Source organism: Fusarium graminearum, chromosome 2 (assembly GCF_000240135.3).
Source record: "Fusarium graminearum PH-1 chromosome 2, whole genome shotgun sequence".
In the NCBI taxonomy this organism is placed as follows: domain Eukaryota; kingdom Fungi; phylum Ascomycota; class Sordariomycetes; order Hypocreales; family Nectriaceae; genus Fusarium; species Fusarium graminearum.
The window spans coordinates 8,119,829-8,140,151 of record NC_026475.1 but is presented as its reverse complement, the minus strand read 5'-3'; the positions used below and the strand labels follow the sequence as shown (position 1 = coordinate 8,140,151).

The following is a 20,323-nucleotide window of genomic DNA, read 5'->3' as shown; positions in this document are numbered from 1 at the left end:
TTAGTGGTCCACCATGGCTCAAGGCTAAGAGCTAGGGGGAACCTTGCAGTAGCAGAGATGTTATCGTCAACTACGAAAGAGGTATGCGAACTCTGGAATGGTCGAGAAGTGGTTAGGTGTATGGGTTCTGCGCCTGTGGCTGAGTTCCTGTCCAATGTCCTAATCGTCCGACTGGCCTTGAAGACTAAGAGACTGAGACAAACTGGATAAAGGATTAAAAGAAGACGTTTACCGGCGTCCGAAATTAACGTCATACGAAACACTGCCACTGAAGACCCTGATATTTCCTTTAATTCTTATGACGAAATCAGGCATAAGATACTGTGCCTGTGTAGCTTGACCCTTTATGCGGCAATAATGTAACACTTACACTTGCTGTACCGTTCGTATAGCTCAGGTTTTTGAGCTGCCGGGGCGTTTCACCAAAGCTGCGCGTGCTTCTGTTTCCGTCAAAATACGTAGTACGCCGCAATCTGATGTTACATGTAACCATCACACTGTCCGAGTCCCAAATAGATCTACAATAACATTGCTGGGAAAGGATCGAAGTCCGGCTCACGGACAGCACGCTTCCGTCACTCAAACCCGGAGGCGAAACCCTAATTCCCATCCAAACAAGTGGCAAGACTTGTCGCAAATCATTATTTGCATCTTCACATGATAGGTATTATTGTTGACGACTCGATTCCGCTTGTGAGTTGTATCATGACATGCGATATTAGCTGTATGTCTTGAATATCCTAGAAGAAACGTGTATTCACGTCATGATATTCGTAAAAAGAATTAGTCTCAAATTAATCTGGACCGGTTACTGTCTAATATCCTTTGCATCACTCCAGTCTATCTGAATGTCTTGCTTGACACAAATTCCGCCAACAGGTGATGGCCCTCCTCTGCGATATTCTGATCCGAGGATTGACTCGTCGCTATAATTATCACCAGCAATGCGGGTAATTGTACCAGGTCCTCGGATTCCAAGCTTAGCCGGAGCATTTGGAAAGCCTCGATTGTTCGCCTTATCTGATCCAAGGAGCACACTGCCCAAATTGAACCCTTCTCCATAACTTTCACCATGTCTTCTGTAATATCGTTCGGAGGAGATTTTCGATCCGCGGACGACTCTGCGCCAGAGAGGGAGTAAAATAGGGATTCCGACGCACATCAGCGTGATGGACATTTCGGCGGCAGACCATATAATCAGTGGGACAGTGTCGACTGCTTTGTTAGTCGTGTCATTAAACAAGCCAGGGTGACTTACACAAGAAGTTGGTAGTAAAGCCAGTCGCAACCTCATAGGTTCGAATGATGCCACAAATTCCAGCACTAAAAGGTTAGACATGGAAACATTAATGTCGGCTTACTTACAGAAAGCCCAAGCTCATACTTCCAGCGATCATTATCTTCTCATTGTGCTTCATGTTGAGCTTCCAGATAAAGATCCATGGGAAGGTGGCAAAGAAAAAGTCAACGATAACACAGCAGACTGTGATGTGAGTATTCGTGGATGAAGCAGAGGACCAAGGTCACTTACCACCTAGTGCAACTGCATATGGAGTCACGGAAATATTGCAAACACCCTCAACCCGAACAGGATCAAAGATCTTTGTCACCGGTGTGCATTGCAGCCAGAACATTATAGCGCAAAGACCCGAAAAGAATGACAATGCCACCATTGCGAACCATATGACAATCCTCTGCCACTTCTCGACAACAATCCGTAACAGAAAGAATCCGAGGGAAAACTTGGCAACCGACATTCCGATAACGGCAAAGGTCTGTCCAATCATCTGGTTCTTGATGGCGTAGGCGGCGTGGTCGAAAGCGATATTGGAGGCATCGGGGCCAGGCATGGATTGTCCGAATCCATGATACGCCGCGATCTGAACAAATGTTGTGTAAAGAAGGAGCAAGACCTAGTTCGTTAGTCAAGCCAAGCACGAGGGACCAAGACTTACGCCGCTGAGCCAATACATGTGATCATCCAGGCCAACAGATTTGAGGATGAAAGCTCGCGTGTACAGACGTAGAAAGACAAATGTCCACGTCAAGGCCACAAACGACCACATGACGGCCATAACCATTGGAGCTTTGCCTCCCATCATCTTGGCGATTGCGCAAAATTTATTTTACGAATACCATGGAGAGAATCACAGTTGACTTGGGTAGTTATTAAAATAAAATGCCATCTAATCACTGTATGTATATAACCGACAAGAACCCTGGCGTGACATCAGTCATAGCGTTGCATCGGTTCCAGGAGAATGACGGGATGCGGTTCTTGTAGATGTCGAGAATAGAGTTTTGTGAGATGTGATCTTCACGCGTGCTGGGTATGAATACGATCAGCAGAAGCTGGGACTCGTCCATGACATACATTCTTTGCGATGTTGATAAAAGACGTGTCATCTCGATCTGACCTTTGTGTTTATGCTGAGAAGATCCTCGAGAAGATCAAAGTGCTCGCCTTTCCTGGTCAATTCAGCGGGACGAACGGCCGAATGAACCCATATAACCGAGCAATCATCTCACACTGTTCGTGGTTGGACGCAATCCCTGTGTACCCTAGTCCGTTCGCCGGCAGACGGGTTTATCACCGGTTGGCTGTGACACCCTAAACCCGGACACTATGGACAGTACCATTCTATTAGCCCCGCCTTGTGTGAGTTCGTAGGGCTTGGAGTGGAAATGAATAACCAATATCACCCATTTCACATGCATATCAAGTTTGAACAAGCACTAACGCGAATTAAAGTTTAGTCCTGTCATTTAATTGAGACATGGGCTTTAGTAAATCTCCGAGATGATGCTTAGGAAATGTCGTACGGTCAGTTGTGAAGATGATTTGGAAATGATTGTTGATGTACTAAGACTGGACTCAACGCTCCGAGCCAGACAGTAACTGCGTGGCGTTATTTAAAACCCCTCCTATCTTGAGGCCATCCTTCTGGCCAGTAGTATCCCTACAGCTAACAGTGTTGTGCGACCCTGTACGACCCAGTACTTCCCGTCCGTCTTGATCACCATGAGCAATGCGGCCTCGGTGGCCCATCTTGCCCCGGTACATGCATGCAATGATTCGCCATCACTCAAGCTGAAGCAGGGCCCGGGGGCACATCGGCTACAGTGTTGATTGAGAAAAGAAACATTTTAACAATCGAAAAACACGCACATCCCATCTCGCACACACATTCCGAGGCTATTGCGCTTTGACATGTCTAAGCACACTTTATATGAGACTTCGATCCTGGGGCCTGCGAGGAATATCTTCAGCCTCGTATCTCCTTCTGTATTTTTGCTCCTTGTCGTCCCGGCAAGTACGTTGTCATTATGGACTCTCGCCTCATACTTTACCTCTCCCTTGAAAAAGTACCCTGGGCCGTTCCTCGCAAGTACGTGACGCAGATACATGTCCATAAATGGAAATTACTGATCATGTAGAGTTCACGAGACTTTGGTACATGTATCAGGCCTCCACTGGTGACTCGCATCTCGTTCTCGAGAGGCTGCATAAGAGATATGGACCTATCGTCCGCATTACCCCGGATATTATCGACGTCGACATTCCCGAGATAATCAATACCATCTTTAGCACCAAGGATGATTGGTTGAAGGTAAGTTGTGATTTATTGGTTTAATAAAGACACCGACCTAACAGGCTAGACACCCTTTTACCATGGTAGCAGCGCCCTGGTCAACGGGCACATTGTGCTTAACACCTTCAGTCAAACCGACCCTGTGAAGCACAAAAAAGGAAGACAGCCCATAGCCAAACTCTACTCTAGTGCTGGCGTTAGTACGCTGGAACCTCATATGAACAAGGTCATCAACCAGTTGTGCGATGAATTAGAGAAGCGGTTTACTGGACATAATGCTGGGCAGGTTTGCAGCCTAGGACAATGGATTTTGTTCTGTAAGTACCTTTTTATTATTGGCAACTTCCAGGACCTTGACTAATGTGTTAGATGCCTGGGATGTTGTCGGCGCCATCACCTTTTCTCAACCTATAGGATATCTTAAGAAAGGCTGCGACTTCGATGGCACCCTAAAAAATGCAGACAAGGCCATGGACTACTTTACTGTCGTAGGCACAATGCCTTTCTTGGACCGTATCTTTGACAAGAACCCTGTCTTCCATATGGGACCTCCTGGCTTCAACACTAGTACTGAAATTTCTGTCAAGCACCTCATCGATAGATACCAAGGTAACGACAAAGAAAATCACGACCCTGCTCACCCTGACTTCCTCGACAAGTTTATCGAGATCAAGAACTCCAAACCAGATGAAGCCGACGATGCCCAAATAATCTCATGGTTAATGGTCAACATGATTGCTGGAGCCGATACAACTGCCATTACCATTCGAAGCGTCCTCTACTTTTCACTCAAGCACCCAAGAGTTTGGAAGCGTCTCACCGAAGAAATCTTACGAGCGGGCTTCCAGCAAGTTCCTGCGTACAAGGACGTCAAAGCTCTGCCATACACAGATGCTGTTTGCCGAGAGGCTTTGCGCATGCTGCCAGGTGTGGCAATGACTATGGAACGTTTTGTCCCAAAGGAGGGTTTTGTTCTTCCTAATGGCGACTTTCTCCCCGGAGGCACTATCGTGGGCATGAATCCCTACATTGTGGCACGCAACAAATCGGTCTATGGCGATGACGCTGACGACTTCCGACCTGAGCGTTGGATGCGCTCCGAGGATGAGACAGAAGAGCAGTATCAGATTCGTCTGCTGGCGATGAACCAGGCAGATCTGTCTTTTGGAGGAGGTAGCCGTATCTGTATCGGAAAGTATATCGGGCTTTTCCAGACATACAAGGTCATTGCTATTTTGCTCACACGGTTTGAGATTGAGTTGGCAGACCCCAATAAGGAGTGGAAGGTGACAAACAGTTGGTTCCCTCGACAGGAAGGATTGGAGGCCAGAATACGCAAGAGAACTGGAAGTCGGTTACCGAAAAGTTCCTATTAGTCAAGGCTGTAGTGGATGAAACAACTAGGTCAGTTGGTCAGAGAACATCACAGAGCCTAGCGTAGGTCGTGAGGCAGGGTCAGTGCACTGACACTCACGATAGCTTTGTTTGTGGTACACAAGACGTGTTTTTACCACAATATATCTATCATACCATATGCGGACCAACGCATCTCTTGAATATGAACTGACAATCCAGTGGTCAAGCTCACAATGCTGCGCTATACTCCAGTGCGACCGCTTGGTCGAAGTAGGACGTACCCTCGGCGTCCGGGCTGAACGAGCGTGCCACCCATCCATAAAGGTTGAAAGTAGTGAGCGAGGGGTAGCTGAATTGACTTGTGTTCATATTTGACCCGAGTTCAATGATCATGGGTAGTCTATGTGCATCTTGGGAAGCACGCTGGTGCAGATGATAAGGTCAAGCCTTCGAGGATGGAGGCGTTAATTATGAGGAACGCACTACGCCTTGTACGCTAGTCACGACCCTTGAGCCGTATAGCGATGCCACGTAGTTGTGGCAGGAGCGCACTTGTGACAGCTGGTGTGGTTATCGTCATCTTTCACACGGTTAAGGTAGGTTTCAGGTTGTGCAACGACACCAATACGGCAGCTGACCCAGATGTCGTCTTTAGTTTGATTGTAGAACTTTTACGATCTTATGTGCAATAAACATATGATTGATAGGGTTTTAAACATCTCAATCTTCTCCTTTCCTACGTTGAGCAGATTTTCCAGATGATATGCATTGACATGGATGGTGATATTTGATAGACCTATAATATCGATCTCGTTTACTCATTACCTGCACCCCTATGAGCCATCAGTACCTATTAACGCTAGGAAATAATTAAAATAATTGTTATAGATATAACCGCAGTTCTTAAATTTAGCCTTCTAGTCTACCCCACCACCACAACTCAAACGTGCGTTGCTTGATCTTGATTGATAGAAGTAATTGATATGCGTTTTGTTGTCTACCGTTGATAAATAAGTTAGTTACTTTAAGAAAACAAGATACAGATATCGGAAGGAGTGAGAGTAATGTGCTTGAACAAGATAGAAAACTTTGTCATGGATGACTTACCACAATACCCTTCATATCCATGTCATCAAGCTTAATAGAGGCATCGCCTGTTGATGAATTGCACTCTATAATCTGATCGGTAGAATCACTTCTCGTCTTGTTCTTTCCCCCGTTGATAACGACGGTATGTCTGGATTTGGTCTGACCGAACTCATCCCTCTGTGATGAAGGGAAGTGGCTTTGATGGCGGCTGTTCTGGTGATAACGATCTCGGGATGACGGGTAGTCTTGGCTGCCGGCGCTGAACTTGAGCTTGGAAGAAAGAAGATCAATGCTGTTGTTATTAGTACAGGGATCACAAGGTAAACCATGATATGACTTACTACAGGACCATGGAATACAGGCAAAAAACGGCGTAGAAAAAGCGATCGAGCTGAGTGGCGATATTCTCAGCAGTCTGACCAGCAGTCTTGAATGAATGTGTAACAGCTCGGAGCACACCCTGTAGGGCCAGAAGTGCGACTCTCATTTCTGTACTCCTAGCCAAATATTGGAAAAGACCACCGCTGCGTGCAATCTCGGCTGATGAAGCCTTTGCTGAAGTGAAGAGGACCATAAGGAAATATGCGCTGAGGCATTCGAGTAGGGCGATAAGGCCAAAGTAGCCGATGTGGATGTGGTTGATGGTCATGAGCAAGTCGTTGTTTTCGGCAAGGATAGAGCGGACTCGGAAGGTGATGATGACGATTCGAACCATGACGATACCCGCGATACCGGACCAGAAAAGAGAAGCAAAGACTCTCCATCTCAAGCCACGAAGAACTCGCTTTAGAATAATATAACTGTAAAACAAAAGACCGGCTTCTTGCAGCTAACAAGCATTAGTTGAAGCTGTTCCCAGTTGGTGAATGGCATCATACCAGCCAGAAGATATCTGCAAACACTGAAGCTATTGCGGTCACCATCGGGGGGTGTTTCTGATAATACACCACATAACACAACCCGTTCGCGATAGCTCCGGCCGCCGATGAAAACATAGGCACGGCGGCCAGCAGCGTCCAGTTGGTGATACCGCATACTAGACATCCGAGGAGAACATTTCCCATGCATATTGTTGACAGTATAGACCAGCTCAGCTCGAAGAATACCGGTACTGGTGCGGACGCCATTGTCGATCACTCAGATCAAATCGTGTAAAAAAAGAAAGATGAACAAAATGACAGGAGACTAAGAAAAAAAGCAATGCGACATGGCCAAGTAGTTTAAAGGAAACATCCTGGCCCAAGATGATCAGCCTCCTTTTCAGTTAGACAGATCGAGACACATGCGCATTGCCTGCTCCTGTCGCGTCTTGAAAGCTTGTGGTGACCCCTGATCCTGACTCAATAACCAAGTCGTTGGCTCTATTTAAGCCACAAGTGTGTTACTTACGTACCAGGTAATCAAAAACGAAACCCGGGTGTTCAGAGTGCATGCCAAGCTAGATGCCTTTTGAGTCAAAGATTGGCGCATCGAGTGCCGAATCCTTGTTACGTAGCTCGTGCTAAGCTGAAAGCTGAAGTCGGGTTCCCCGTAGTCATGAAATTGGGCAGCTATCTTAAGAAACCGGTTGGCGAACTAGAGGTTCTGGCAGTGGAACTAAGAAACTCTAACAAAGCTTGGGTGATGGCTAAGCTTGATTGAAGTAGGCCTGACTCGTGTCCCCACGGGGAAAAAAGGGGACTCTCCAACGGTACTCTGTGCTAAAATAGAGTTTCGACCTTTCGGCAACTGTCCATGCGTAGTTTCGCTCTGGTTACCTACAAAGGGGAAGGTAAACGTCCAGGTCAATGCCGTACTAATGTTTAGTCGTCCTCGGTAAACGAAAACTCACTTCCGTTCCAGTAATTCGTCTGTTAGTCTTTAACTAATGTCGAGCAAATCTACTGCTGTATTTACATGTTCCGCATTACTCGGAACAGAGAAACGTGGCTGCAGTCATGTGCACCAATGTGAGAAATTGTTAATCACATCATTTACAGCGCCCTGATACACAGTCCGGGAGTTACTCACCTTCCGTGCGCAAAAGAGACGAAACAAGTCAGATACACATGTCAAAGTGTAGATTGGCGTCCTGAGACTAACGAACCGAGCCGAACAAGAGGGTGCTCACGTGTGATCAATGCTGCTGAAGCATTTGGAACTCGGTATTCGAGCCACATGAGGCTAAGCGTGTTGACAAGTGCATTTTAGTCGCTTGCTACCCACTTCCCCGGTCCCAGCTCAAGGACTTTTGACTTTGATCCTTTGATAGCATCGTTTCATGTAAATCGCAATGTGTTAATGCTGACGACAAACTTGCAGAATAACTTGAACGTTGGGAGTCGTTGTACCTGACGCCTCATCCATTCCCATTCCATGGAAGCATCCATGACAAAAGCAAAGAACATTCGGCATGTGGCGTCTACGGCATCCCACCTCGGGTTCTTGTTAATGATGCAGCCACAGCGAAGCTAGTGATCAATTCAATCAAGCCACAGAGGGGACCCTTGCTTAGCGAAATGTCAGGGAAGGGTTTTGGATCAACTTGGTCTCTTTTGTTTCGTGTAGGCGACAAGAGGGAGATTACCTGCAGGCATTTGGTAACATCGGCATTTCATCCAACTGTGCTGTTGCTTCATCCAGCTCGATAGTGTCGGTGGAGATTTTGCCATAAAGGGAATGCAGAGCAGTAGTGGATGGACTGTTGGCGTAGTATTGGAAATGCTGAGTTGTGGAGGATGGTCTAGACCATCTCAGTATCATACGAGACAGTTGACAGCATTCATAACAAGAAATTGGCGCTGCCACGCTTGCCTTTGCTCTTTAGTAACTCGGCCTCTATTCTAGACAACGGCAGAATTGGCCTGATATCTGAGACACCACACAAACTGAAGGCAAAACACAATACGACCTACCGTATACTTTTATATCCAAGGCCTCTCAGCCGAAGTCCTAGCCATCTCAATTTATTCATGACAGTAATAAGGTTGATACGTCCGCGCGGATGCATAAGTCAATAAATGATGTAAATAGAGTTATCTCATTCCAATATCGATTTCGCTTCAAGCTTTCCCTTCATATGGCTCTTGACCTGTTCATGGCCTGGTCACTTCACTATTCGGTGGATCCAATCATCTGTTATCATGAGCGTTCGGGATAGAATACGGTTGCTGGGAACTGTTCAAGTTCTGGAGGTACCTTGACATGGATCCTAGTAAATAACACATCCTTGGCATTTATGCGGATCATGCACGGCAGAGCATGGGTAAAAGGGCGATTCTGCGGTCGGCATATCACTGATTAGCTATTAATTTATCAATTTAGGTTGATTCCTAGTTGGTCTTGGGTCTTATTCCAAGAAAAGTATCGTCCACCAGTTTCACAAGGCTGATACATGGCTATGTGCAAGATTTTGACGGCTCCACGCAAAGATAAGACAGACAGGGACATCCAACTTCATGATATGATGATCGACAAGAGTTTTGACGTTCCCGCGGGTGAGCATCGTATGACGGGCCGAACGGCCACTCGTTCCTAAGGTCTGTTGGTTGTACGGCCTCGACAAGGATGTCGTTGAAAACCCCTCATGAAGACCAACAACGGACCACAAAGCGGTCTATTATTTTTCTTGACCTTTTTTAATCCTCCAGTTTCACAAATATTAAGTCAGAAATTAGCTTCAAAGCTTATCGAGCGGATATGTCGTCACCCAAATCGCACAAGTCTCAATCATCCCGGGGTCGTCAATCACCCATTGGATTGGACCAGATTGCGGCAGAGCAACCGGCAATTGAAGTCGTAAGCTATCCCCGCGATTAATTTAGTTGATCTGTACTGATTTTGGGTTTATTTGCGGCCGACAGGACAATGATTCCGATTCCTCCTACACTAAATCGTGAGCTTTATCGAACTGCCGGGTTCAGGGTCCCAAGTTCGCGCTAATACCTGGTAGGACGGGAATTACCGACACGGAGTCGCTTCGATCGTCCATCCTAAGTTACAAGTGGGAGAATGGACGACGCTACCATGCTTATCAGGATGGATCTTACTGGTGCGCGAAATACGATGTCCGGATGCTTTTATGAGGATTGACTGACTATCATCAGGGCTCCCAATGATGACCGTCAACAAGAAGCAGAAGATTTGATGTGGGTCACAAGCTTTGTGAGGTTTACTACGCTAACGTGATCGTCAGGCACGAAGTGTACAAGATCATCCTGGATGGCGAGCTACACGAGGCGCCAATCAACGAAAACCCACAGGTGAGTCCATCTCCACGAGCGATTTCCAATTCACACTCTAATCACTTGCCAGAGGGTTCTCGACTTGGGATGTGGAACTGGAATATGGGCAATGTGAGTGTTCCCAAGGACGTTGAAGTAGCAAGTCTGACCATTTGCAGCGAATTTGCGGATGCCAACCCATCTGCAGATGTGATTGGAGTTGATCTCTCACCCATCCAACCCAAATTTGTCCCTCCCAACTGTCGATTTGAAGTTGACGACATCACACAAGAATGGACGTATCCTGACAATCACTTTGACTTCATCCATGTCCGCGCCATGATAGGCTCTATTCCTGATTGGACTGGCCTTTACAAAAAGGCCTACACGTGAGAGGACTGTCTTTAAAGCTCAATACATGCTGACGTTTTGTAGGCACATGAAACCTGGTGGCTGGCTGGAAAGCGTTGAACTTTGGGGCAACGCAAAGTCCGATGATAATACCTTGAAGCCTGACTCGCCCTGCCACAAGTGGGTTGAGGTCTTCAAAGAGATCGAGAAAATAACTGGCAAGTCCTTCTTTTGGGACGACAAGATGGCTCAGTCAATCAGCGATGCCGGATTCATCAACGTAAAGGGTCGAAGGGTCAAGGTTCCTGTTGGTACATGGCCGAAGGACAAGACTCTCAAGCAATGGGGTGCCTGGAATCGTCATTTCTTGCTCCAGGGTCTCGAGGGCTTCTCTATCCGTGGCTTGACTGAACTGCTGGGTGTAAGTAGTTTGGCCGATCTCGGACGACGGGTAACTACAGAGCTGACTATCCGAATATTAGTGGAAGGTTGAAGATGTACAGCTGTTCTTGGCAGAAATGCGCAAAGAGTTGACCAATCCGGATTTGCATTCGTATCTCGAGGTGTGAGTACCGTTCTAGCTACAGATTTCAGCATAAACAGCGAGATGATACTGACAGTTTCCCGATATAGCACCGTCTTCTACGGCCAAAAGCCCGAGGCTTGAGGATTGTTAACCTAGGTCTGATCGGATGTTGAGTTACAGAAAATTACGGGCCAGCACAAATTAATGAGCTCTTGATTGCCTTGATACTGGGGACGCTAAGAAAATGTCACTTGGTCCATGTAAATAACGATCTGCGATGTAGCGGCTGCGGCCATGTGAGCTTGTATAGACTGCGTTATACATCTCTGATGAGGACTAATTCGCTGGGTCTCATGGTTTGACAATGAAATGTGTTTAACTTCAAATTCTGTTGGTTGAGTGAATATGTGAGAAGACGAAGAACCACTGAATCAGGAATTGCGAATGGCTGTTTCTCACAGATTGTGCCAAGCATGCATTGCCTTATTTAATATCTGATAGGGAATGGTAAATCAGAAGCAACCGCACCAAACAACTTTACACTACAATCGACAACAACTGTTCACTACTGGCGATGCATTCTCATACCCCCAGGAAGTACTTCCACGCTACATTCCGCAGGAGATTAAACGCCAAAGTCTCAGAGCCCAGAGCCAAGGATTTCTGCATGTTCAGACCACGATATCCCGCTACGTTCAGCGACAATTTCGAGTATCTGGAATTTAAAGCCGATTCAGTAAGCGGCGATATAAAATCAGAAGAAGAGTTCCTATTTGAGTTAATGACGAAAAGCAGGCTACATGAAGTCTGGGTTGGGGAGTCAAATGTGAAGATAGACTATAGCCCTGAGTCCAGGTGGAAATGGACGATCACTCAGTCTTGGAGCTGAAGATTGGACAGTCGCGAGAGTGCACAAATGTAGAAGCTTTGCGACTAGAAAGACACAAGACAGGGGCAAGATGCGACGAAGAAAGGTATTGAGATGCGGGCCAGAGCATGTGATCGAGAAATCAGTGTTTCACTGAAACGGAGGGTTAGCTACTGCGTCCAACCTATCTGTGTTCACGGGACATAATAATCGGTAGTTGTTAAGCGCTAGAAAAAAAACCTAATTCGCACGCTCTTGTTTGACTGCTCACGTCTCTAGCTTTGTCTGTGCCCGAAAGATTCATGGCCTTTGACATAAACTGGGCAGTCCGGCTGTAGGTAATTTTGACATACTTACCGGTATTTCTATCGGTGGATGGCTCACTTTCTGTAGATCGCACAAAGGGAAAGGCTGTATCACAAACAATATTTATCTACATAAGCCGACGACTGTGCACTTTCGTTGCATCAATCGATAAAAACTCCCCAAACATAAACGTACCCTACATCAAACGACCAAACTCCAGAGTCATGGCCTACTTTCTCCACGCACTATTCTTCAAAAGAGAAGGTGCACCATTCGACATGACAAAGATGGTTGCTTTCCAGGATGCCACTGAGAAAAGATACAACATGGCATTCCATTTGGATGAAACCATACTTCAACTGACTATACCCTGTTTGCCATCAACGGAACAGAAAACAAAGGACCAGTTATTTGCTGCGATGGATGAGTATGATCTTCACAATGAATGGCCAAAGGTGCTTATTGTCACAAACAATAACCAGAGTGATGTTCCAAAGGAATATATCGATGGAACCCTGACAAGGGAACTGAGTCGGGAATGATTGTGATTGCGGCGAGCTGGACCAACATTAGTTATTTAGCAGTCAATACTATTTAATCACGCAATACTATTCATTCTATTGAACTATAAATTCCTACAGTAGCAACCTACTTTCGTTCTAGCACTAAACTCGTTCATGAACCAACCAATAAAAATACTTAACAACTACCCAATCTAACATGGACGAGATTCGTTATATCAAAACGGTCTACCGCAAGAGAGGGAGTGGATCGGGCCACATGTATAGCTTGATGCGTTTCCTCGATAACACTGGCGACAAATATGTCTGGAGGGTCTCCAGGAACGACGAAGTTCTAATGATTTCCGAACGCCTGGGAGAGGATATGCATTTGACTAGGCAGGAATATGATATGAAGCGTGCTGTGGAGGCGTCAGGGCTGTCCGAACATTTTGATGCTCTGTTTTCTGCGACTGCGACGGACCCTGTTTCTATTCCTTATGTAAACCCAGAGGTGTATGGGCGGATGTTTGCAGGTTCTCAGGGTCGTCGGCGACTGTTTCCATCGTAGGATGTCGCATGTTAGTAGCTAAATACTTGCGTTAATCACATGCGTCTTCCTGCACCTGAAGAGCTATTCACTGTGACTTGTCAAGTGCCATCATGTATAAAGACCCAGAAGGCCTAACCTTCTTTACAATTAGCTCGTCCATCGGATACCTAGCAAATAAGAAAGCAGGATACTCTGGCCATTATCTCCGTTGACAATGACTTTAGTCTATGTTCACACTCTGTTCCGCAGGAACACAAATCGATCAAGCCATTTGGCAGCGCTATTTCGATTCCTCGAAGCCGGCCAGGGAAGGCTCTGCATATCATTGTTCATGAATGATCACGTACTCCAAGTTACAGTTCTGGGTGAGTATCAAGGTCTCTCCATAATGCTACAAAATCTGCTAGACGTAATGCGACCTTTTGGACTGTTTGAGCATTGGAGCTACACCGGTGATTGCGTTTTGGAACAATTAGGGAGCGATAGGTTGTTCGACACATATTTTATGCGGGAGGAGGAACAAAGCTCTGCGTAAAACCCGACATAGTCTTTTGGAGAACAATAGACATATTCAGGTCCTCACTATGCTTCCAGTGAATTGAACGTGCTGAAGTTGGCTCGATGATTCTCTTTGTAGCGTTTCTCTTGTTCGCTGTTGACTACCTGGACATGTCACTTGTCCTTGGCAAGAAGTTGTTGAATAGGTGAAGCAAGTTGGTACACGTCTCCCATTCATTGTCACAATAGCAATCAGAACAGTTAAAGGCTGACGAAGTGGACCTTGGGCGTTGTGTATATAAACTACCAACCTTCCATTAGTCCTGAAACTGTATCTCATCAGAAACACCTTGAACACAAAGACTACTACCAGCACACCATCACGAACACAAACACAAACACAAACACATCTAATTTCAACGCCAAAGAATTCAGAATGGCTAACAAGGAGCACATCGTTGTCGTCATGACTCGTAACAGCAACGCATCTTCGTCCAACGATGGAGAGATCAAGAAGCTTGACGAGCCATATGAGAAGAAGGGTGTTGTGATCGAAATCACAGATACAGAACTCCGGCTAGTTTTCAAAAATGGCCCGAACAAGGCGGTTGAGGCGGAGGCCGCCCGGAACCTGTACAAGCGGATGCATGACAAGAAGCTCTTAGGAGATTGGAAGTTTGTACGCTAACCGGATCGTAAGTTGTAGCGGCTACTTAGCTGAGATGGCCTTGATCAACCATGCGTCTTGCCAAGATGAAGGCGGTGACATTGAGGGGCTATACCAGAGACAGTGGAGTGGTTTGTAGAGGACGATACCCTAGAAAATAGAATTGAATTCTACAGAAAACGTGTGCATAGTGATCTCGAGCCTTGATTCGTGAAAGCATCGTATGAACTGTACGAGATTGGTCAATGACTAACTTGAAAACAAATTACTCAATGCAAGCCAGTTAGCAGTCCCTGCTACCAATCCCATTATGACCTGCTTGTTTGGCTGTGCTGTTTAGGTTGGAGTATTGAGGCTTACCGGAAGCATGGAGATAAAACCCGGGATAAAGCGCCCAAAGCCAGCTAATTGAAGATCGTTTTAGTGAATTGGATCAAGCAGGAAATACGAGTCGCGTGCCTTCTCTTTGTCTCAGACACGCCATGATGTCAACCAGAGACATTAGTGCAAACTTTGGCCAGTGCCAAGTTGCAAAAGGACACGATGTTGAATTCCTCGTCAATCCTGCTTTTGTATATTGCATCCGTCCTAGCCGTGGATTATGCAATTTCAGCAGAATTATTGTTGATCTCGATACTCTGGAACGGTGACGCTTGAAATGACGTGGGTGTGACTCTAGTCTCGCAGGACCAAGACGTTAGCAGTCAACTCTCGTGAGGCTCTAAGCTAGAACTAGGCTGGTTTCACAATGACGCAGCTGATGTCACGACAGGAACCAGAAAATCATCATGAGCGCATCGACCAACATGTGATGACGCATTGGAAATTCAGCCCCAAACTCAGCTCGTCTACAACTCCAGATAAAGGGCTGGTGCTGGGCTCAATAAGTGGCTTGTGATTCTTATCCATCTACCAACTCTTTCTACTTATCAATTGATACAACCTATTCAACCCTATCACAATTGTCTATATTGTTTGATAGACACAGCTTGCCGACATGAGCGGTATCCAGAACAACTTCCAGCCCGTCGTGGCCGAAGACACCACCGGCCCTCAGATCAATGGACAGCGCCGACGATCGGGCCCCTTGAAGGACATTGTTGCTCAACAGGACAGTCTTTACAAGTACATCAGCGTAAGTTTCCCATTGTTGTGATCTTCATAATAGATATTCACAACCCCTAGTGGGAGGACCCAGCTCGAACCATCGGATCCTACTTTGCTGCCCTCGGCTTTCTGCTCGCTGTCCACCATCTTCGCCTCACCCAACTGGCACTCAAGACTAGTGCCATCGGTCTTGGAGGTGCGTACATAAAATACTAATCATTAGAAACTACGCGAAAATTAACTGTTCAAAGTGATGTCGGTAGCCGAGTTCGCTGGTCGCTCGTTCGGTCCCAACAATTTCGTCTCTCGGATGCGTCCCAAGCAGTACAAGACCTTCCCCGAATCCACCCTCAACGCTACACTGAAGGATATCCACGACCTCATCCAATATGCTGCTGTCAAAGCTCAAAAGGTCATGTTCGCCGAGGACCTCGAAAAGACATTTTCGGTATGTGCAGTCATCGATCCGGACGATCCGAGTCTAACGTTGAACAGGCCTTCCTCATCGCTACCTCTCTGTACTTCCTCACCCAGTTCATGACTCCTTTCGGAATTACCATCCTGGCCCTCACGACAGTCTACATCATTCCTCTCGTCAGATCCCCACAAGGCCGAGGTATCGCCCGCGACGGAATCGCACGAGCCCAGGAAATCGGCAACGTCGCTGTCGACCAGGCCAGCACTATGGCACAAGATAGCAAGGCTGCTGTTTCGAACATGGCTTCTCGCGCCCAAGACACCGCTTCCAACTTGACCTCCAGCGCCCAGGATACTGCCGGTACTCTTCGACAGCGCGCTGTTAACATGGTTCCTGTTAACATGGTTCCTGGAGTGATGAAGGGCAACACTGCTAGCGACATCACCTCCAGCGTCCCCCACAGCTCCTCCGATCCCACTCAAGCTAGAGATGTCTCGTCCAAGTACCCCAAGGATGACATGTCTTTCAATGACTCCAAGGAAATGGCTTCCAAGGTTGCCCATGACATGTCCCACAGCTTCGAAAAGTCGCCCAAGTCTAGCTTCAACACTTCCGACAAGAGTTACAGCAGTTCGGACAAGCCCAACTACAACACCACTTCCGGCAAGCCTAGCTTCAGCAGTTTCGATACTTCCGCTCATGCCCCCGGTGTCTCCCAGTCCGCTGTCCAAGGTTTCCCCGAGCCATCAAAGGACAGCTTCCCCTCTCATGGCCCCTCCGACGACTTTGGTGCTGTCACCAGCAACAAGTCACAGGCACCTAGCTCTCTTACCAGCAACATCTCCAACATTCCGTCCTTTACCGCTACCGAGTCCAACCTATCCAGCAACCAGGCCCCTGCAGGCAAGCGACCATCCATTGACGACGGTGACTACTCTATCCAGAACAAGATGGACCAAGGCTCTGATTACCAACGATTCGTTCCTCGAGAGGCTCCCAACAGAGGAAACCTTGGCATTGGCGCTGATACATCCATGGGTAAGATGCCCCTCGGTGACTTGATCGATCAGAAGAACGAGGCCGGAGATAAGGCTCCGCCCCTGTCTGGTGGTGGCATCAACGCTATGAGGTAGATGTCAAGAACATCGTAATACGTGATTTCGTGAGCACGATAAGAAAATTGAGAGATGGGAAATTGTTTATGACAATTCATGATTTATGCCCAATGTATTTAGGGAGTTTTCGTTAAGGCGGCGCATGGGAAGCAATTGTATAAGTAGTATCGACTAGCCATTTCCTGATAAATATGCATTCTTCAGTCAAACAGGCTTGCTGAAAAATAAAACCCCATATATTGCATTACTATTATTCTAGTTTGACCTTGTTCCGATTACTCCACGTGAATCTGGACCTAGAACTGTTGCTATTTGGGCGCCTTGAGGAATCAAGCCTAGGCTACGCAAGACGACATCATAACCTTCCATACTATTGATTAATTTTTGCCACATCAAAGTTGAATTATCGTTCGGGAAACAACCAATACGTCGTGCTTGGAGGAAAGCAATCCATCAATTGTTCAACAGAGCAGCTTTGCACGTAGTCCACAGCGAGGCCAGCATCGCTTAGTCATACATTTGACTGGGGCTTAATACGGGGCCTTCTGCGCTGTGGACAACCGCGGGAACTTGGCCTAATCAACATCATGCGCACACAGCCGTTCAAGCAGTCCTCGAGCGGGTGCGAGTGTCAAGAATATACCTTTGAGCCTTCGGCGGTGGAGGAGCCCCTCTAGATTCCGCGACTCGCCATTCTAGACCCTCAAGCCCCGGGCATAACACAATTCCAGCTATCCGCCTTGGTCGTGTTTCCAGATCCATCCCACTTACTCTCGTAAGGGTAAGGACAGTACTCTGTACATTGTTAGCGACAGCGATCATTCGTGTGGGCGGGTTTATTTACTTCGATACGCTGTGGCCTTTCCAGCAGCATCGTACTTTGCTCCAACAAGAGTAGTAGGCACCTCCCCATCCTCCACCCACTTTGTCAACGCAAGCAGAACATTCGCTTTAGCATTCATTCTATCCTTATCCATCGGGTACGCCTGCCCAACATCGAAAGCACCAGGCCCTCCAGAGCAGTGATACATGCCAGGGATAAAGAAGTGTCGATAGAAGGAGTGCATGTCTTCCAGGGTGGCGTTGAGGTTACTCTGGACCTTGGCATAGTACTCTGAAATCAACTTGGGAGTGATAGTCTGATCCGCCTGACCGTGGTAAGAAATGATCTTGCCACCCTTGGCATAGAACTTGTCCAACTTGCCCTCGGCAGCGTTGACGCCTCCCGGGTTTAGTTTGATGGCGAAGTCCATGTCCTTGACTGTGAAGTTGTGTGGGGTCCAACTAGAGTCGTTGTAGACGGCCCCACGCCAGAAGTCCTAGATACCGTTAGGTATGGCAGGTTAAATGATGGTTGGTGGTACACACCTGGAGAACCTTGTAGGCCAAGTCTGCAGTTCCATTGACTTGGTTAGCGGAAAATACACTTGTATCTGAACCAAGGTTAAAGCCGGGGTATACGATACGACCCTCGGAGTCAGCAAGGGGCTCGTATGCAGCACGAACAGAAGCAATTTGTTGAGGCTTCAGGCACAGAGAGCTGTTGAGAACATTAGTGCCGCAAGCCATGATAGCGGGGTCGAACGCATGTGCGGCAGGGTTGTCAATAACTCCATCTTTGACACCATCCAAAGGATCAAACATCTCGATCTGTTTGGCGACTATCGCCTGCCACTGTTCAGGGCGAACATAAGTATCGGACTTGAGGTCAGGCCAGCCAATTCTGCGGGCTAGGATACCCTTGGAGGCGACGATGTGGAGCCAGTCAATCCCAGGAGCTCCAGCAAGGATGCCATCGAAATCGTCAGGGTACAGTTGCGCATTTTGTAGACCTTGGCGTCCTCCTGTGCTACAGCCTTGGTAGTAGCTCTTCGACGCCTTCTTCCCGTAATACTGCTCGACGATTTGCTTGGCAACCTGTGCTTCGACGTGGATACCTCGATGTCCAAAGTCGTTGATGACCTCGGGCTGATTGAGAAAGAAGTCGAACCCCTGTTCTCCATCATGGCCCGTGTTCGTACCGAAACTGGCAAACCCTAGCTGCGCGCCGTTCTGTACAAACCGGTAGTCAATGCATCCTCCGATACCACCGGTTCCGGTTGCCAGCAAACGACTGTTCCAGTTATCGGGCAACCAAGCTTCAACGCGGGTGGAGCTGGATGCGCTCGTCGTAACGTTGACAACAATTCTGCAAAGGCTACTTGTAATGTTGACTTTTAACGATGGCCCGCCACAAGATGGAACGGTATTGGGAAGTGGGATCGCTTCGCCGAGTGTGTGATGACTAACGGAGTCCACAATGGCGTTTGGGATGGAGATGCAACCAGCAGAACATTTCGAGCTTGGTTCTGCGAAAGCTGAGACAGCCAAAGCTGGAAGGACGAAGAGAACTTTGCTGAGAGCCGGAGTCATTTTTTGCGAATGGAACCAAGCACCAGAATGTCCTCTGCGTCGGAGGCACTGCCAAGCGACGCCCCGTCGGTATTTATACGCTCCATTATCAACAGCATCGAGGTAGTATCGGCGAACTCGCAGACCGAAAACAAGATCACGACGGCCTAGTCGATTTCCTCTCTTGGTAATTCTCCGCAATTCGGCCTCGGCGTCCGTCGCCGACGAGTCGTGGCGGGCTGTTTTACTTGTTCATGTCCCGACGAAATGCCTCACTTTGCGGGGGTACCGGTACAATGGATCTGGGGAAGTTCGGAGCTGGTTGCTGAATCTGTTCAAGTCGCCCAAGCTTTGCGGTACCCTGTCATCGATCAAGCTTGATCTGGATAAGCTAGGCGGAGAAGTGAACAGTGATGGTGGGAATGTTTCGCGATGGATCAGTTTCTGCATCTTGAACATGAAGGACGTATGTAAAAATGCATTTAATATTTTTTAATTTTTGTATAGATATAAGGTTTCTTATTAATCCCTACACTCTGACACGCAACGGGAACGCAAAAAAAACGCGAGAAAAAAGTTAATTTGATGGTACTTTCGAAGTCGCGACAAAACCACATAAAATTGCAACTGTCTTTGCTGTCAATTAGATCTGGATCGTACGTTCTTGTGATACTCGTCGGGCCTGATGCTGCAGCTGATAGCTAGGGCCGTAAATTAATTGAGTATTATCTACCCCCCATAGCTTGTAAAACAAATATAATAAGTCTACCGTTGGGTCGCTCC

General features: G+C 47.2%; 9 protein-coding genes across 9 annotated transcripts; 6 read left to right on the top strand and 3 right to left on the bottom strand.

Moving 5' to 3' along the window:
* Nucleotides 1-808: 808 nt before the first annotated feature.
* On the bottom strand, nucleotides 809-2,102 carry FGSG_02981 (uncharacterized protein; the record flags this gene model as incomplete). The annotated part of the gene is made up of 3 exons (XM_011324510.1): nucleotides 809-1,215; nucleotides 1,532-1,880; nucleotides 1,956-2,102. 3 exons carry the CDS (start codon nucleotides 2,100-2,102, stop codon nucleotides 809-811), a joined length of 903 nt encoding a protein of 300 aa, XP_011322812.1.
* Nucleotides 2,103-3,211: 1,109 nt separating this feature from the next.
* On the top strand, nucleotides 3,212-4,969 carry FGSG_02982 (uncharacterized protein; the record flags this gene model as incomplete). The annotated part of the gene is made up of 4 exons (XM_011324509.1): nucleotides 3,212-3,389; nucleotides 3,439-3,611; nucleotides 3,661-3,910; nucleotides 3,963-4,969. 4 exons carry the CDS (start codon nucleotides 3,212-3,214, stop codon nucleotides 4,967-4,969), a joined length of 1,608 nt encoding a protein of 535 aa, XP_011322811.1.
* A 920-nt stretch (nucleotides 4,970-5,889) lies between these two features.
* On the bottom strand, nucleotides 5,890-7,165 carry FGSG_02983 (uncharacterized protein; the record flags this gene model as incomplete). Its single annotated transcript, XM_011324508.1, has 4 exons — nucleotides 5,890-5,946; nucleotides 6,057-6,330; nucleotides 6,380-6,867; nucleotides 6,917-7,165. The coding sequence occupies 4 exons, from the start codon at nucleotides 7,163-7,165 to the stop codon at nucleotides 5,890-5,892; spliced, it is 1,068 nt and encodes a 355-aa protein (XP_011322810.1).
* Nucleotides 7,166-9,666: 2,501 nt separating this feature from the next.
* FGSG_02984 (uncharacterized protein) lies at nucleotides 9,667-11,258 on the top strand (the record flags this gene model as incomplete). The annotated part of the gene is made up of 10 exons (XM_011324507.1): nucleotides 9,667-9,815; nucleotides 9,881-9,912; nucleotides 9,970-10,068; nucleotides 10,124-10,165; nucleotides 10,213-10,279; nucleotides 10,332-10,372; nucleotides 10,420-10,629; nucleotides 10,676-11,012; nucleotides 11,074-11,156; nucleotides 11,225-11,258. The coding sequence occupies exons 7-10, from the start codon at nucleotides 10,580-10,582 to the stop codon at nucleotides 11,256-11,258; spliced, it is 504 nt and encodes a 167-aa protein (XP_011322809.1). The 5' UTR covers nucleotides 9,667-9,815; nucleotides 9,881-9,912; nucleotides 9,970-10,068; nucleotides 10,124-10,165; nucleotides 10,213-10,279; nucleotides 10,332-10,372; nucleotides 10,420-10,579.
* A 1,203-nt stretch (nucleotides 11,259-12,461) lies between these two features.
* On the top strand, nucleotides 12,462-12,914 carry FGSG_12540 (uncharacterized protein). The gene has a single exon (XM_011324506.1). It carries the CDS (start codon nucleotides 12,516-12,518, stop codon nucleotides 12,831-12,833), a length of 318 nt encoding a protein of 105 aa, XP_011322808.1. The 5' UTR covers nucleotides 12,462-12,515; the 3' UTR covers nucleotides 12,834-12,914.
* A 97-nt stretch (nucleotides 12,915-13,011) lies between these two features.
* Nucleotides 13,012-13,362, top strand: FGSG_12539 (uncharacterized protein; the record flags this gene model as incomplete). The annotated part of the gene is made up of 1 exon (XM_011324505.1): nucleotides 13,012-13,362. The coding sequence occupies one exon, from the start codon at nucleotides 13,012-13,014 to the stop codon at nucleotides 13,360-13,362; it is 351 nt and encodes a 116-aa protein (XP_011322807.1).
* Nucleotides 13,363-13,558: 196 nt separating this feature from the next.
* Nucleotides 13,559-13,879, top strand: FGSG_12538 (uncharacterized protein; the record flags this gene model as incomplete). Its single annotated transcript, XM_011324504.1, has 1 exon — nucleotides 13,559-13,879. One exon carries the CDS (start codon nucleotides 13,559-13,561, stop codon nucleotides 13,877-13,879), a length of 321 nt encoding a protein of 106 aa, XP_011322806.1.
* Nucleotides 13,880-15,257: 1,378 nt separating this feature from the next.
* On the top strand, nucleotides 15,258-17,326 carry FGSG_02986 (uncharacterized protein; the record flags this gene model as incomplete). The annotated part of the gene is made up of 5 exons (XM_011324503.1): nucleotides 15,258-15,380; nucleotides 15,492-15,644; nucleotides 15,695-15,812; nucleotides 15,868-16,064; nucleotides 16,112-17,326. 5 exons carry the CDS (start codon nucleotides 15,258-15,260, stop codon nucleotides 17,165-17,167), a joined length of 1,647 nt encoding a protein of 548 aa, XP_011322805.1. The 3' UTR covers nucleotides 17,168-17,326.
* Nucleotides 17,327-17,852: 526 nt separating this feature from the next.
* Nucleotides 17,853-19,561, bottom strand: FGSG_02987 (uncharacterized protein; the record flags this gene model as incomplete). Its single annotated transcript, XM_011324502.1, has 3 exons — nucleotides 17,853-17,944; nucleotides 17,994-18,468; nucleotides 18,518-19,561. 3 exons carry the CDS (start codon nucleotides 19,559-19,561, stop codon nucleotides 17,853-17,855), a joined length of 1,611 nt encoding a protein of 536 aa, XP_011322804.1.
* Between the last annotated feature and the right edge of the window lie 762 nt (nucleotides 19,562-20,323).